Genomic DNA, 18,397 nt, shown 5'->3' on the forward strand with positions numbered 1-18,397 from the left:
TGCGGACTGCGGGAAAAGTGCTTCCCTTCTCCCTATCAGTGCAGGATAGAGAGAAGGGACAGCACTTTCCCTAGTGAAAGTAAAAGAATTTCATACTTACCGCCCGTTGTCTTGGTGACGCGTCCCTCTTTCGGCATCCAGGCCGACCTCCCTGGATGACGCACCAGTCCATGTGACCGCTGCAGCCTGTGCTTGGCCTGTGATTGGCTGCAGCCGTCACTTAGACTGAAACGTCATCCTGGGAGGCCGGACTGGAGACAGACGCAGGGAGTTCTCGGTAAGTATGAACTTATATGTTTTTTTACAGATACATGTATATTGAGATCGGTAGACACTGTCCCGGGTGCAGAAACAGTTACTGCCGATCGCTTAACTCTTTCAGCACCCTGGACAGTGACTATTTACAGACGTCTCCTAGCAACGCTCCCGTCATTACGGGAGCCCCATTGACTTCCTCAGTCTGGCTGTAGACCTAGAAATACATAGGTCCAGCCAGAATGAAGAAATGTCATGGTAGTAAAACCAATACGCTCCGCAGCACACATAAGATCTGCGGACTTCATTGCGGAATTTTGACTCTCCATTGAAGTCAATGGAGAAATTCCGCCATGAGTCCGCCACTGCTCCGCAACAGACAGAGCATGCTGCGGACACCAAATTCCGCTCCGCAGCCTATGCTCCGCAGCGGAATTTTACGCCTCGTCTAAACGAACACTGCTAAATTAAAGTGTAAGTCAATGGACAAACGGCACCGCTGCGGATTAACGCTGCGGAGTGTCCGCAGCGGAATTTAAGTGAAATTCCGCCACGTGTGAACCCGCCCTAATAGTAGTTATATTCTTGTATATAGGAGCAGTATTATAGTAGTTATATTCTTGTATATAGGAGGCAGTATTATAGTAGTTATATTCTTGTATATAGGAGGCAGTATTATAGTAGTTCTATTCTTATATATAGGGGGCAGTATTATAGTAGTTATATTCTTGTATATAGGGGGCAGTATTATAGTAGTTATATTCTTGTATATAGGGAGCAGTATTATAGTAGTTATATTCTTGTATATAGGAGCAGTATTATAGTAGTTATATTCTTGTATATAGGAGGCAGTATTATAGTAGTTATATTCTTGTATATAGGAGCAGTATTATAGTAGTTATATTCTTGTATATAGGAGCAGTATTATACTAGTTATATTCTTGTATATAGGGGGCAGTATTATAGTAGTTCTATTCTTATATATAGGGGGCAGTATTATAGTAGTTATATTCTTGTATATAGGAGCAGTATTATAGTAGTTATATTCTTGTATATAGGAGCAGTATTATAGCAGTTATATTCTTGTATATAGGGAGCAGTATTATAGTAGTTATATTCTTGTATATAGGGGCAGTATTATAGTAGTTATATTCTTGTATATAGGGGGCAGTATTATAGTAGTTATATTCTTGTATATAGGAGCAGTATTATAGTAGTTATATTCTTGTATATAGGGGGCAGTATTATAGTAGTTATATTATTGTATATAGGGGCAGTATTATGGTAGTTATATTCTTGTATATAGGAGCAGTATTATAGTAGTTATATTCTTGTATATAGGGGGCAGTATTATAGTAGTTATTTTCTTGTATATAGGGGGCAGTATTATAGTAGTTATATTCTTGTATATAGGAGCAGTATTATAGTAGTTATATTCTTGTATAGAGGAGCAGTATTATAGTAGTTATATTCTTGTATATAGGGGGCAGTATTATAGTAGTTATTTTCTTGTATATAGGGGGCAGTATTATAGTAGTTATATTCTTGTATATAGGAGCAGTATTATAGTAGTTATATTCTTGTATATAGGAGGCAGTATTATAGTAGTTCTATTCTTATATATAGGGGGCAGTATTATAGTAGTTATATTCTTGTGTATAGGGGGCAGTATTATAGTAGTTATATTCTTGTATATAGGAGGCAGTATTATAGTAGTTATATTCTTGTATATAGGGGCAGTATTATAGTAGTTATATTCTTGTATATAGGAGCAGTATTATAGTAGTTATATTCTTGTATATAGGAGGCAGTATTATAGTAGTTATATTCTTGTATATAGGAGCAGTATTATAGTAGTTATATTCTTGTATATAGGAGCAGTATTATACTAGTTATATTCTTGTATATAGGGGGCAGTATTATAGTAGTTCTATTCTTATATATAGGGGGCAGTATTATAGTAGTTATATTCTTGTATATAGGAGCAGTATTATAGTAGTTATATTCTTGTATATAGGAGCAGTATTATAGCAGTTATATTCTTGTATATAGGGAGCAGTATTATAGTAGTTATATTCTTGTATATAGGGGCAGTATTATAGTAGTTATATTCTTGTATATAGGGGGCAGTATTATAGTAGTTATATTCTTGTATATAGGAGCAGTATTATAGTAGTTATATTCTTGTATATAGGGGGCAGTATTATAGTAGTTATATTCTTGTATATAGGGGCAGTATTATGGTAGTTATATTCTTGTATATAGGAGCAGTATTATAGTAGTTATATTCTTGTATATAGGGGGCAGTATTATAGTAGTTATTTTCTTGTATATAGGGGGCAGTATTATAGTAGTTATATTCTTGTATATAGGAGCAGTATTATAGTAGTTATATTCTTGTATAGAGGAGCAGTATTATAGTAGTTATATTCTTGTATATAGGGGGCAGTATTATAGTAGTTATTTTCTTGTATATAGGGGGCAGTATTATAGTAGTTATATTCTTGTATATAGGAGCAGTATTATAGTAGTTATATTCTTGTATATAGGAGGCAGTATTATAGTAGTTCTATTCTTATATATAGGGGGCAGTATTATAGTAGTTATATTCTTGTGTATAGGGGGCAGTATTATAGTAGTTATATTCTTGTATATAGGAGGCAGTATTATAGTAGTTATATTCTTGTATATAGGGGGTAGTATTATAGTAGTTATATTCTTGTATATAGGAGCAGTATTATAGTAGTTATATTCTTGTATATAGGAGGCAGTATTATAGTAGTTATATTCTTGTATATAGGAGCAGTATTATAGTAGTTATATTCTTGTATATAGGAGCAGTATTATAGTAGTTATATTCTTGTATATAGGAGGCAGTATTATACTAGTTCTATTCTTGTATATAGGGGGCAGTATTATAGTAGTTCTATTCTTATATATAGGGGGCAGTATTAGGGCATGACCACACGTGGCGGATTTCCTCCGCAACTGTTCGCATCAATGCCGCACAGAATCTGCGTCGCAGATTCTGCTGCGGATCTGCACAAAATGTGCAGAAAATTGATGCGGACTAGCTGCTGCGGACTGCGGGAAAAGTGCTTCCCTTCTCCCTATCAGTGCAGGATAGAGAGAAGGGACAGCACTTTCCCTAGTGAAAGTAAAAGAATTTCATACTTACCGGCCGTTGTCTTGGTGACGCGTCCCTCTTTCGGCATCCAGCCCGAGCTTCCTGGATGACGCGCCAGTCCATGTGACCGCTGCAGCCTGTGCTTAGCCTGTGCTTGGCTGCAGCCGTCACTTACACTGAAACGTCATCCTGGGAGGCCGGACTGGAGACAGACGCAGGGAGTTCTCGGTAAGTATGAACTTATATGTTTTTTTACAGATACACGTATATTGAGATCGGTAGTCACTGTCCCGGGTGCAGAAACAGTTACTGCCGATCGCTTAACTCTTTCAGCACCCTGGACAGTGACTATTTACAGACGTCTCCTAGCAACGCTCCCGTCATTACGGGAGCCCCATTGACTTCCTCAGTCTGGCTGTAGACCTAGAAATACATAGGTCCAGCCAGAATGAAGAAATGTCATGGTAGTAAAACCAATACGCTCCGCAGCACACATAAGATCTGCGGACTTCATTGCGGAATTTTGACTCTCCATTGAAGTCAATGGAGAAATTCCGCCATGAGTCCGCCACTGCTCCGCAACAGACAGAGCATGCTGCGGACACCAAATTCCGCTCCGCAGCCTATGCTCCGCAGCGGAATTTTACGCCTCGTCTAAACGAACACTGCTAAATTAAAGTGTAAGTCAATGGACAAACGGCACCGCTGCGGATTAACGCTGCGGAGTGTCCGCAGCGGAATTTAAGTGAAATTCCGCCACGTGTGAACCCAGCCTAACAGTAGTTATTTTCTTGTACATAGGGGGCAGTATTATAGTAGTTATATTCTTGTATATAGGGGGCAGTAGTATAGTAGTTATATTGTTGTATATAGGGGGCAGTATTATAGTAGTTCTATTCTTATATATAGGGGGCAGTATTATAGTAGTTATTTTCTTGTACATAGGGGCCAGTATTATAGTAGATATATTGTTGTACATAGGGGCAGTATTATAGTAGTTATATTCTTGTATAGAGGAGCAGTATTATAGTAGTTATATTCTTGTATATAGGGGGCAGTATTATAGTAGTTATATTCTTGTATATAGGGGCAGTATTATAGTAGTTATATTCTTGTATATAGGAGCAGTATTATAGTAGTTATATTCTTGTATATAGGAGGCAGTATTATAGTAGTTCTATTCTTATATATAGGGGGCAGTATTATAGTAGTTATATTCTTGTATATAGGGGGCAGTATTATAGTAGTTATATTCTTGTATATAGGGAGCAGTATTATAGTAGTTATATTCTTGTATATAGGAGCAGTATTATAGTAGTTATATTCTTGTATATAGGAGGCAGTATTATAGTAGTTATATTCTTGTATATAGGAGCAGTATTATAGTAGTTCTATTCTTGTATATAGGAGCAGTATTATACTAGTTCTATTCTTGTATATAGGTGGCAGTATTATAGTAGTTATATTCTTATATATAGGGGGCAGTATTATAGTAGTTATATTCTTGTATATAGGGGCAGTATTATAGTAGTTATATTCTTGTATATAGGGGGCAGTATTATAGTAGTTATATTCTTGTATATAGGAGCAGTATTATAGTAGTTATATTCTTGTATATAGGGGGCAGTATTATAGTAGTTATTTTCTTGTATATAGGGGGCAGTATTATAGTAGTTATATTCTTGTATATAGGAGCAGTATTATAGTAGTTATATTCTTGTATATAGGAGGCAGTATTATAGTAGTTATATTCTTATATATAGGGGGCAGTATTATAGTAGTTATATTCTTGTGTATAGGGGGCAGTATTATAGTAGTTATATTCTTGTATATAGGGAGCAGTATTATAGTAGTTATATTCTTGTATATAGGAGCAGTATTATAGTAGTTATATTCTTGTATATAGGAGGCAGTATTATAGTAGTTATATTCTTGTATATAGGAGCAGTATTATAGTAGTTATATTCTTGTATATAGGAGCAGTATTATACTAGTTCTATTCTTGTATATAGGGGGCAGTATTATAGTAGTTCTATTCTTATATATAGGGGGCAGTATTACAGTAGTTATTTTCTTGTACATAGGGGGCAGTATTATAGTAGTTATATTCTTGTATATAGGGGGCAGTAGTATAGTAGTTATATTCTTGTATATAGGGGGCAGTATTATAGTAGTTCTATTCTTATATATAGGGGGCAGTATTATAGTAGTTATTTTCTTGTACATAGGGGCCAGTATTATAGTAGATATATTGTTGTACATAGGGGCAGTATTATAGTAGTTGAATTCTTGTATAGAGGAGCAGTATTATAGTAGTTATATTCTTGTATATAGGGGGCAGTATTATAGTAGTTATATTCTTGTATATAGGGGCAGTATTATAGTAGTTATATTCTTGTATATAGGAGCAGTATTATAGTAGTTATATTCTTGTATATAGGAGGCAGTATTATAGTAGTTCTATTCTTATATATAGGGGGCAGTATTATAGTAGTTATATTCTTGTACATAGGGGGCAGTATTATAGTAGTTATAGTCTTGTATATAGGGAGCAGTATTATAGTAGTTATATTCTTGTATATAGGAGCAGTATTATAGTAGTTATATTCTTGTATATAGGAGGCAGTATTATAGTAGTTATATTCTTGTATATAGGAGCAGTATTATAGTAGTTATATTCTTGTATATAGGAGCAGTATTATACTAGTTCTATTCTTGTATATAGGTGGCAGTATTATAGTAGTTCTATTCTTATATATAGGGGGCAGTATTATAGTAGTTATATTCTTGTATATAGGGGCAGTATTATAGTAGTTATATTCTTGTATATAGGGGCAGTATTATAGTAGTTATATTCTTGTATATAGGGGCAGTATTATAGTAGTTATATTCTTGTATATAGGGGGCAGTATTATAGTAGTTATATTCTTGTATATAAGGGGCAGTATTATAGTAGTTATATTCTTGTATATAGGGGCAGTATTATAGTAGTTATATTCTTGTATATAGGGGGCAGTATTATAGTAGTTATATTCTTGTATATAGGGAGCAGTATTATAGTAGTTATAGTCTTGTATATAGGAGCAGTATTATAGTAGTTATATTCTTGTATATAGGGGTCAGTATTATAGTAGTTATATTCTTGTATATAGGAGCAGTATTATAGTAGTTATAGTCTTGTATATAGGAGCAGTATTATAGTAGTTATATTCTTGTATATAGGGGCAGTATTATAGTAGTTATATTCTTGTATATAGGAGGCAGTATTATAGTAGTTATATTCTTGTATATAGGGGCAGTATTATAGTAGTTATATTCTTGTATATAGGGGGCAGTATTATAGTAGTTATATTCTTATATATAGGGGGCAGTATTATAGTAGTTATTTTCTTGTACATAGGGGCCAGTATTATAGTAGATATATGGTTGTACATAGGGGCATTATTATAGTAGTTATTGCTGATGTAGTAAAGGTATGCAGTGTGGTTTGGTAATATTAGTAGCTAAATACGTTTGAGAAAGGACAGAGAAGCATGTGTATGTGTCGGAGGGGGATGTAAAAAATTACAATCACATAATATGGAAAAATTCCTTTCCGACTCCAAATATGTCAATCAGAATACATCCCGGGATCAATATCCCATCTCCAGAATCTAGCACTCATAACCTTTAATACTACATTTTTCAAGAAACGCATCAAGGACCTTCTTAAATTTGTACAAAGATGCATGGTGGTGCTTCATTGTTCTGAAGAAGGGCATTGTTTCCACATGTTCTTATGGGGCCATTACAATACCTCTGAAAACACGTGTCAGCCTTATTATACACATTCTGCGTTCCAACCTGCAGTATAAATTTCCTGGAGTCTACCGTAGCATATATTGAGAATGTACAAAGCATCATGGGAAATGTTTGCAATGATCTCACTAGGTTATCGTACATTGGTTGGATACTTTGGATCTTACCTGTAGCTTCCACCATTCCTTCTAAAATGACCACAATCTCAAACTCTTCCTTTCCCAGCTGATCCTTGGAGATCTCCCAGAAAGGACTATGCTCGTTAAACTCATGACAGATAATAAGAGGGGAAACCAGGAAGAGACGGTCGTCTCCTGTGTCGAATCCCACATTTAGGTCCGTCTGGTTGAGAGGAATAAACTCTCCCTCTTTAGTTTGTTTGGACTTGATCAGCTTGGCTCTGATGGACGCCTCCACAATGTGTGAATTTCTCAGGTCTCCCACCCTAAACATCAAACAAAGCTTCCCGTCCCTCACAGAGATGACAGCCATATGGGAGAACATGAGGGTCTCGGCCCGTTTCTTTGGCTGGGAGATCTTTACAAACATGCAGCCCACCATGAAGGCGTTGACTATGGAGCCAAGGATAGCTTGGACCAGCAGAAGAACGATTCCCTCTGGGCACTTGTCCGTTATGACCCTGTACCCATAACCAATGGTGGTTTCTGTCTCTATAGAGAAAAGGAAAGCAGATACAAAACCGTTCAACTTATCCACGCAAGGAGTCCACGATTCATCCTCAGTATGTTCCAGGTCTCCACGGATGTAGGCAATGAGCCACCAAATGAATCCAAAGAAAATCCATGTGCTGGTGTAGACCATGGTAAAGACTAGTAGATTAAATCTCCACTTGAGGTCCACCAAGGTAGTGAATATGTCTGTCAGATAGCGGTAGGTCTCCCGGACGTTGCCATGGTGAACGTTACATTTCCCGTCTTTCTCTACGTACCTCTGCCTTCGTCTCTTCTCCGGTTCTGCCGTTACCATGGTTCGGTTGGTCGGCACAACCGGAGGGTTCTTTGCTTGTTTGGGCAACTTAATCCCTCGACTTTCAATGTCCTGGTTCATAAACTTGCACGAGTTCATCCTGTCTGTGGGATTCATGGAGCTTGATTACTCCCGACCTGGGAAGACACAAGCGTCTTACGGTTACATCAAAGAATTCCTTCCACCCAAACCTTTCTACACAAACCTTTTCATTAGTAAATTCTTCCTGGGAATTATAAACATAGTTGCAAAAAAAAACCTTAGGACGAATTTCCATTAAAATTAGATTACATTGACTTGTAATTGAATGCAACGGATCGGCAACCTTCATTGTGTTGGGAACAACTTGGGAACGTGGTGTGGAAATTAATTTATCCGAATGATCAGGAATTGGCTCAATAAGACATTGTATATGAAGACCAGGACATCTGCCCTTTACAAAGATGACCCATAGAGGACGCACCATGGTCTTGTGGACAGCTATGGGGCGTTTGGAGAAGAGGGTCCCGGTTTAGTTTGGTTCCATGTCCAATTTAGATCATGGGTATGAACCTGCTCAATTTTCCCTTCTCTACAAACCAATGGTGTACATACCATAAAGGCAGACTATGCAGCTGCTTTGGGACCCTTGGCGAGATCTGCCACAGTCTTGGGTGGCAAAAAATTGTACAGGACTAGTACTCTGCAGAGGAATGGCAGCATTGTCAACATGAAGGTGGGGTATCGGCTTAAAGGGGGCGGAGGGTGAAACAAACACCAGGTCCTTTGTTCCTGGGTTGCAAAACCTAACACCATAATGAGTGTCAATTTTGTATGCTCTGCATCAACTCAAGCATATTACCACTAGGGGCAGTGTTGCATCGGACTCAATAGTTGATATTGCATAAGGTAAATGGCAGCTGAAACAGAGCGGATGACCTTGAATATTTACAGAGGGGATATTTTTAATGCAGAATTCACACCCTACTGAGAATATATTGTAAACTGGCCAAATTTTTAAGCAGGTTACACTTTCCCTTTAAATCAGATCTTCTATGGGTGTGTATAGTAGCTGAGTAGCAGCGATTAAAAAAAATAGATCGATTTGATGTCATGGTATTCCATATTACCAACCAAGTCCAGATTATCAATCGTACATCAGATTCGAGAATTTTTTCGGCATATTTCTGTTTTATTAGAAGCACCGAGAAATCGCTATAAATTTAAATTTGATGTCCCTTTTAATTAAAGATGAACAATTTTATTGCAGCTGGCGCTAATTAATCTTACAAGACACTAGAATTAGGCAGTCAGGGTGTGTGAATTTAATTAATTTTAATTATTAATTAATGTAAATAATTTAATGCGAGAATTTATCCCGGCTATACGAGCGCTCGCTCCCCGCATTAGATATTTAAGAAGTATGGTAATCATCTTTATTAGATTTTTATGCATCATGAACCTGAATTCAAAGTCTGTGAGCGGAAATTATTGGGATGACTGGGTCCAGATGCTGGAGTGAGGTCTGCGAGGTACGAACGTCATATGGAGAATTCATGGCGTAAACGGGGTATTGTGTTACCTTACCGCAGGGTGAAATCACCTTCACAGTCCAGGGGCTTACAAATATATTCAATTATATATAGTGATATGACTATGCTGGAATTACTTGGGCATCTCCTGGTAAATCATTTCACTATATGGCCAAAAGTATGTAGACACCGCTCCTAAATATTGAGTAAAGGGGTTTCAGACCATTCTAAAGAAGTGCATAAAATTACGCACACAGCCATGCAATCTCCATAGGAAAACATTGCTAATTGTATGGGTCATACTGAAGACCTTAGTGACTTTACACAACACGTTGTCATATGATGTCTCCTTTAAGTCAGTTCTTGAGATTTCAGATTTTCTAGATCTGCCCGGTCACCTGTAAGTGTTATTATTATCTGCTAGATCTGCCCCGTCACCTGTAAGTATTATTATTATTATCTGCTAGATCTGCCCGGTCACCTGTAAGTGTTATTATTATCTGCTAGATCTGCCCGGTCACCTGTAAGTGTTATTATTATCTGCTAGATCTGCCCGGTCACCTGTAAGTGTTATTATTATCTGCTAGATCTGCCCTGGTCACCTGTAAGTATTATAATTATTATCTGCTAGATCTGCCCTGGTCACCTGTAAGTGTTATTATTATCTGCTAGATCTGCCCCGGTCACCTGTAAGTGTTATTATTATCTGCTAGATCTGCCCCGCTCACCTCTAAGTGTTATTATTATCTGCTAGATCTGCCCTGGTCACCTGTAAGTATTATTATTATCTGCTATATCTGCTCTGTTTACCTGTATTATTATTATGTGCTATATCTGCCCTGGTCACCTGTAAGATATATTATCTGCTAGATCTGCGCCGGTCACCTGTAAGTATTATTATTATTATCTGCTATATCTGCTCTGTTTACTTGTATTATTATTATGTGCTATATCTGCCCTGGTCACCTGTAAGATATATTATCTGCTAGATCTGCCCCAGTCACTTGTAAGTGTTATTAGTATATGCTAGATCTGCCACGGTCACCTGTAAGTGTTATAATTATCTGCTAGATCTATCCCGTTCACCTGTAAGTGTTATTATTATCTGCTGGATCTTCTCCGATCACCTGTAAGTGTTATTATTATCTGCTGGATCTTCTCCGGTCACCTGTAAGTGTTATTATCTGATGGATCTGCCCCGGTCACCTGTAAGTGTTATTATTATTATCTGCTCTATCTGCCACCGTCACCTGTAAGTGCTATAATTATCTGCTAGATCTATCCCAGTCACCTGTAAGTTTTTATATTATCTGCTAAATCTGCCCCGTCACCTGTAAGTGTTATTATTATTATCTTCTCTATCTGCCACCGTCACCTGTAAATGTTATTATTATCTGCTAGATCTGCCCCAGTCACCTGTAAGTGTTATTATTATCTGCTAGATCTGCCCCGGTCACCTGTAAGAATTATTATTATCTGCTAGATCTGCCCCGGTCACCTGTAAGTGTTATTATTATCTGCTAGATCTACCCTGTTCACCTGTAAATTTTATTATTATCTGCTAGATCTTCCCCAGTCACCTGTAAGTGTTATTATTATCTGCTAGATCTATCCCAGTCACCTGTAAGTGTTTATATTATCTGCTAAATCTGCCCCGGTCACCTGTAAGTATTATTATTATTATCTGCTATATCTGCTCTGTTTACCTGTATTATTTGTAAAGGATCTGCCAGGCACTACGTCTGGGTATACTCCCAGGATTAATCAGTCGACACCTGAGGCCAGACCTCTGAGACTGACACCTGCTCCCACCAATCAGGGTGGCAGGCTCAGGAGTGGGAGAGCCTATCGCGGCCTGGTCAGTCAGAGTTAGCTCCGCCCCCTGTCCATTTATACCTGCCGTTTTCTCTTCCTCCTTGCTTGTTATTCTTCTTGGATTCCTGGCCCCACTGCTGCCTTGCTCCAGCCTGCTTCTGCCGTGCTTCTGCCTTGCTTCAGTTCCGTTTATCCTGCGTTGCTCTGCCCCTGGCTTGCTTCTGCTCCGTGCTCCCGTTTGTATACTCCACTACTTCCTGATCCTGACTGGCTCATTCACCGCTCCGTTTCCTCGCGGCGTTCCGTGGGCTACTGTATTCCCTTGCGTGTTCCCTGTTTGTACTCCCTTGCACTTAGACAGCGTAGGGACCGCCGCCAAGTTGTCCCCCGTCGCCTAGGGCGGGTCGTTGCAAGTAGGCAGGGACAGGGCGGTGGGTAGATTAGGGCTCACTTGTTCCCTTCACCTCCTTCCTGCCATTACATTATTATTATCTGCTATATCCGCCCTGGTCATCTGTAAGATATATTATTATCTGCTAGATCTGCCCCAGTCACTTGTAAGTGTTATTAGTATATTCTAGATCTGCCACGGTCACCTGTAAGTGTTATAATTATCTGCTAGATCTATCCCGGTCACCTGTAAGTGTTATTATTATTTGCTGGATCTTCTCCGGTCGCCTGTAAGTGTTATTATTATCTGCTCTATCTGCCCTGATCACCTGTAAGTATTATTATCTGCTATATCTGCCCTAGTCATATGTAAGTTATATTATTATCTGCTAGATCTGCCCCAGTTACATGTAAGTCTTATTATTATTTGCTAGATCTGCCCCGGTCACCTGTAAGTATTATTATTATCTGCTAGATCTGCCCCGGTCACCTGTAAGTGTTATTATTATCTGCTAGATCTACCCTGGTCACCTGTAAATGTTATTATTATCTGCTAGATCTGCCCCAGTCACCTGTAAGTGTTATTATTATCTGCTAGATCTGTCCCGGTCACCTGTAAGTGTTATTATTATCATTATCTGCTAGATCTACCCTGGTCACCTGTGTTATTATTATCTGCTAGATTTAACTGGTCACCTGTAAGTGTTATTATTAGAAACCGAAGGCAACTAAAGGTGACAACAGCTCAGCCATGAAGCAGTACATGTAACTCACAGAGTGGGACCGTTGAGTACTGAAGTGCATGTTTGGTAATAATCTCCTATCTTCTGTTGTATCACTCGCTACAGAGCTTCACACCGCCTCGGAAAGTGACATCAGCACCGGAGCTGTGTGTTCATGAAATGGGTTTCCATGGTCGCAGCACACACGATCACCATTCACAATGCCAAGCAGCGGCTGGAGTGGTGTAAAGCACGCCGCCAATGGACTCTGGAGCATTGTGTTCTCTGGAGTGATAAGTCACCGCTCACTATTTGACAGCCTGATGGCGGAATAATCTGGGTTTGGCGGATGCCAGGAGAGCGCTACCTACTGGAATGCATAATGCTTACATGTGGTAGAGGAGGTGTAATTGTCAGGGTTTGGCCCCTTATTTCCAGTGAAGGGTTAATGCTACAACATACAAAGACATTTTACACAATTATAGCTTCCAACTTTGGGGTAACAGTTCCAGCATGACTGCGCCCCAGAGCACACAGCGAGTTCAATAAAGCCGTGGGTGAGTTTGGGGATGGAAGAACTTGACTGGCCACACAGAGTCCTGACCTCAACCCCATCCAACACCTTTGGAATGAAATAGAACGACGATTGTGAGCCCGGCCCCCTCCCCCAACATCAGTGTCTGGCCACAGATATGCAGCACACAGTCCCACAGATAACCCAAAATTTGTTGAAAGCCCCCAGAAGAAAGCAGGCAAAGGGATCCAACTCCAGAAGTCCAACAGGCTTAAATATATCCTGCTGAAAGAGGGCACTGCAATTAAAGGGGTTTTCCACTACCGGACATCTGATGACCTATCCGCCGGATAGGTCATCAGTATATCATCGGTGCAGGTCCGACACCCGCACCGATCAGCTGCTTCGGCTGCCTGCGGGCACCGGATGTCGTTGCACAGTGTGCAATGTACGGAGGCGGAAGCATTTGGCTCTGTACATTGCATAGCGGCCGTGCTGCCGAACTCCAGCTCTGCTCCTATTCACTTGAATACTGCAGTACGGCAGCTTGGCCGCTATTCCGTGGCCAGAGCCATCTGCTTCCGGCATGTACATCAGGTCCCCAGAGGCAGCCAAAGTAGATGATCGGTGCACGGTCCTGGTGTTGGACTCCCACCGATCATATACTGATGAACTATCCGGTGGATAGGTCATTAGTTGTCCGGTAGTGGAAAACCCCTTTAAGGAATACTGTGGCTGTGAAGGGGTGCACTTGGTCTGCAGCAATGTTTAGGTAGGTGGTACATGTCAAAGTAACATTCACATGAATGACAGCATGTGTGAAAGCACCTTTAGGCTGGATTCATACTTTGCATTTTTTTTGTTTTGGTCGCTCAATGGGAGGACACACACCGTCTTCAGATTTAATATAATTACTGCACTCACACTGATGTAGTAAATGAATAGACTGTTTTTTAATTTATGCCAAACATTTAAATCACAGCATTTTATGGGCAGAACTTAAATTGAATCACTTTGTAAGTCTATTTCATTACTGCTCTTGTAATGATCCTGAGTTACATCCTATATTATACTCCAGAGCTGCACTCACTATTCTGCTGGTGGAGTCACTGTGTACATATATTACATTGCTTATCCTGTACTGATCCTGAGTTACATCCTGTATTATACTCCAGAGCTGCACTCACTATTCTGCTGGTGGAGTCACTGTGTACATACATTACATTACTTATCCTGTACTGATCCTGAGTTACATCCTGTATTATACTCCAGAGCTGCACACGCTATTCTGCTGGTGTAGTCACTGTGTACATACATTACATTACTTATCCTGTACTGATCCTGAGTTATATCCTGTATTATACTCCAGAGCTGCACTCACTATTCTGCTGGTGGAGTCACTGTGTACATACATTACATTACTTATCCTGCACTGATCCTGAGTTACATCCTGTATTATACTCCAGAGCTGCACACGCTATTCTGCTGGTGTAGTCACTGTGTACATACATTACATTACTTATCCTGTACTGATCCTGAGTTATATCCTGTATTATACTGCAGAGCTGCACTCACTATTCTGCTGGTGGAGTCACTGTGTACATACATTACATTACTTATCCTGTACTGATCCTGAGTTACATCCTGTATTATACTCCAGAGCTGCACACGCTATTCTGCTGGTTTAGTCACTGTGTACATACATTACATTACTTATCCTGTACTGATCCTGAGTTATATCCTGTATTATACTGCAGAGCTGCACTCACTATTCTGCTGGTGGAGTCACTGTGTACATACATTACATTACTTATCCTGTACTGATCCTGAGTTATATCCTGTATTATACTCCAGAGCTGCACTCACTATTCTGCTGGTGGAGTCACTGTGTACATACATTACATTACTTATCCTGCACTGATCCTGAGTTACATCCTGTATTATACTCCAGAGCTGCACTCACTATTCTGCTGGAGTCACTGTGTACATATATTACATTGCTTATCCTGTACTGATCCTGAGTTACATCCTGTATTATACTCCAGAGCTGCACTCACTATTCTGCTGGTGGAGTCACTGTGTACATACATTACATTACTTATCCTGTACTGATCCTGAGTTACATCCTGTATTATACTCCAGAGCTGCACTCACTATTCTGCTGGTGGAGTCACTGTGTACATACATTACATTACTTATCCTGCACTGATCCTGAGTTACATCCTGTATTATACTCCAGAGCTGCACTCACTATTCTGCTGGAGTCACTGTGTACATATATTACATTGCTTATCCTGTACTGATCCTGAGTTACATCCTGTATTATACTCCAGAGCTGCACTCACTATTCTGCTGGTGGAGTCACTGTGTACATACATTACATTACTTATCCTGTACTGATCCTGAGTTACATCCTGTATTATACTCCAGAGCTGCACTCACTATTCTGCTGGTGGAGTCACTGTGTACATACATTACATTACTTATCCTGTACTGATCCTGAGTTATATCCTGTATTATACTCCAGAGCTGCACTCACTATTCTGCTGGTGGAGTCACTGTGTATATACATTACATTACTTATCCTGTACTGATCCTGAGTTACATCCTGTATTATTCTCCAGAGCAGCATTTACAATCCTGCAGACTTCATAGCTAAAATCTCCTAGCATCCCTTGTTTGCATAATGTCCTACACAGACCTTACTTTGGTGATTTGCATTCTGGAACTGTAATCTTTACACCAGTCAATGCACAATCATCTGATGTAGGAGAAAATAGCTGCCCCCTACTATTAAAGGGAGAGAGTGATGACATGCTTGCTGACTGTTTTTAATAATAATAATAATAATAATAATAATCATAATAATAATCAGAATTGTGTAATAAGTTATATGTATGTAGTTTATATTTATATATTTAATTTAACTGTGGACATATTCTGTAAGGATGGAGATAAAGTGGGGTTCATGAATCAGATATTTGGTGCTGGGGTGCACAATCCTGCGAGGTTTGTCATTCTGCAGCCTTTTTATTTTTTGACTCAGATGCTGGAGTTGGAGTAAATCAAGCAACCCGATGGGCATCACCACCCACCCTTTTGCTTAGCAGGTACCACAGCCTGCAGCAGGTGGCACTGCCCTTCAGCACTGGCAGATCTAAAGCTTCATGTTAGCCCGCAGCCTGGCATTGGAGGAATCACAGATGGTCGTTCTTGCCACGTTGGTTCTCTCCAATCAGTTCTTGTGTGTTTCAGAGGATTTGCCAAGACGACGGGCAGCGTCCAGCCTTCATTAAAACCCATTCAGTGTATAATAAAGGCGTCACTTATATACTTGGCACAATCCTATTAATGGAGAGAGATGTGAAAATAACTGTTTGTCAGAGAACGCTCCTGGTACCAGATGCCAGGTTGGCCAGTGTGGAAAGCGCCGCCGCTTATAGACGAAATATCCGTCTTTTTCTGCTTTCAAGTGGAATGAATTGAATCTTTAAATAAAGTGAAATGGTTGCAGCTATTTAATGTCTTTACTGGCAGCAAGAGCGTGGGAATAAGGTTGTCGGAGATCATGTGTGAGGCTTGCAGACCAACAACCGGAGTGCACTGAGGACAGATGATTCTTCGGGGTGCAGTAGTTATGGTTGAAGATGATCAGGAACACGGAGAAGAAAAACTGAATAAATATTTTAAAATTCTCTACCTCATCTCTGTGCCGACTCCTAATCCGACCGCCGCTAGATCTCTGCTGTTATAGCCTTATTATAGTAAATAGAGGCTGGACTAGGTGTAATCTGAATCATAGCCGGGGCAAAAGAGGCAACTGTCCTGGCGTGATCGCTAGTAAATGATCTGCATGTGCTCTGATCTAAGTTTACTTCCTAGGGGGTTGTGATGAACGTGGTGCCAGGTGGGAAATTATCAACTCAGTGCATGGCACTACTATGTGTTCACTGTATGGTACCATTATCTATGCAGTGTGTATTGTATGGCCCTATAATGTAGGCACTGTATGGCAGTATTATGTAGGAAATGTATGGCAGTATTATGTAGGCACTGTATGGCAGTATTATGTAGGCACTGTATGGCACTATTATGTAAGCACTGTATGGCAGTATTATGTGGGCGCTGTATGGCAGTATTATGTAGGCACTGTATGGCAGTATTATGTAGGCACTGTATGGCAGTATTATGTAGGCACTGTATGGCAGTATTATGTAGGCACTGTATGGCAGTATTATGTAGGCACTGTATGGCAGTATTATGTAGACACTGTATGGTAGTATTATGTAGGCACTGTATGGCAGTATTATGTAGGCACTGTACGGCAGTATTATGTAGACACTGTATGGCAGTATTATGTAGACACTGTATGGCAGTATTATGTAGGCACTGTATGGCAGTATTATGTGGGCACTGTATGGCAGTATTATGTAGACTCTGTATGGCAGTATTATTTAGGAAATGTATGGCAGTATTATGTAGGCACTGTATGGCAGTATTATGTAGACACTGTATGGCAGTATTATGTAGACACTGTATGGCAGTATTATGTAGACACTGTATGGCAGTATTATGTAGGCACTGCATGGAAGTATTATGTAGACACTGTATGGCAGTATTATGTAGACACTGTATGGCAGTATTATGTAGGCACTGTATGGCAGTATTATGTAGGCACTGTATGGCACTATTATGTAAGCACTGTATGGCAGTATTATGTGGGCGCTGTATGGCAGTATTATGTAGGCACTGTATGGCAGTATTATGTAGGCACTGTATGGCAGTATTATGTAGGCACTGTATGGCAGTATTATGTAGGCACTGTATGGCAGTATTATGTAGACACTGTATGGCAGTATTATGTAGACACTGTATGGCAGTATTATGTAGACACTGTATGGCAGTATTATGTAAGCACTGCATGGAAGTATTATGTAGACACTGTATGGCAGTATTATGTAGACACTGTATGGCAGTATTATGTAGACACTGTATGGCAGTATTATGTAGACACTGTATGGCAGTATTATGTGGGCACTATATGGCAGTATTATGTAGACACTGTATGGCAGTATTATGTAGGCACTGTATGGCAGTATTATGTAGGCACTGTATGGTAGTATTATGTAGGAAATGTATGGCAGTATTATGTAGGCACTGCATGGAAGTATTCTGTAGACACTGTATGGCAGTATTATGTAGGCACTGTATGGCAGTATTATGTAGACACTGTATGGCAGTATTATGTAGGAAATGTATGGCAGTATTATGTAGGCAC

General features: G+C 39.6%; 1 protein-coding gene across 2 annotated transcripts in view; it reads right to left on the reverse strand.

The window, feature by feature from the left end:
• Positions 1-18,397, reverse strand: part of LOC142662275 (G protein-activated inward rectifier potassium channel 4-like) — a 75,342-nt gene that overhangs the window by 8,540 nt on the left and 48,405 nt on the right. For both annotated transcript variants that reach the window (XM_075840408.1, XM_075840406.1), the window contains one exon: positions 7,348-8,304. In XM_075840408.1, coding sequence (XP_075696523.1) covers positions 7,348-8,284 — 937 coding nt within the window. In that variant the 5' untranslated portion in view covers positions 8,285-8,304. The remainder of the gene's footprint in view (positions 1-7,347; positions 8,305-18,397) is intronic.

The sequence above is a fragment of the Rhinoderma darwinii genome, chromosome 10, assembly GCF_050947455.1.
Source record: "Rhinoderma darwinii isolate aRhiDar2 chromosome 10, aRhiDar2.hap1, whole genome shotgun sequence".
NCBI lineage: Eukaryota > Metazoa > Chordata > Amphibia > Anura > Rhinodermatidae > Rhinoderma > Rhinoderma darwinii.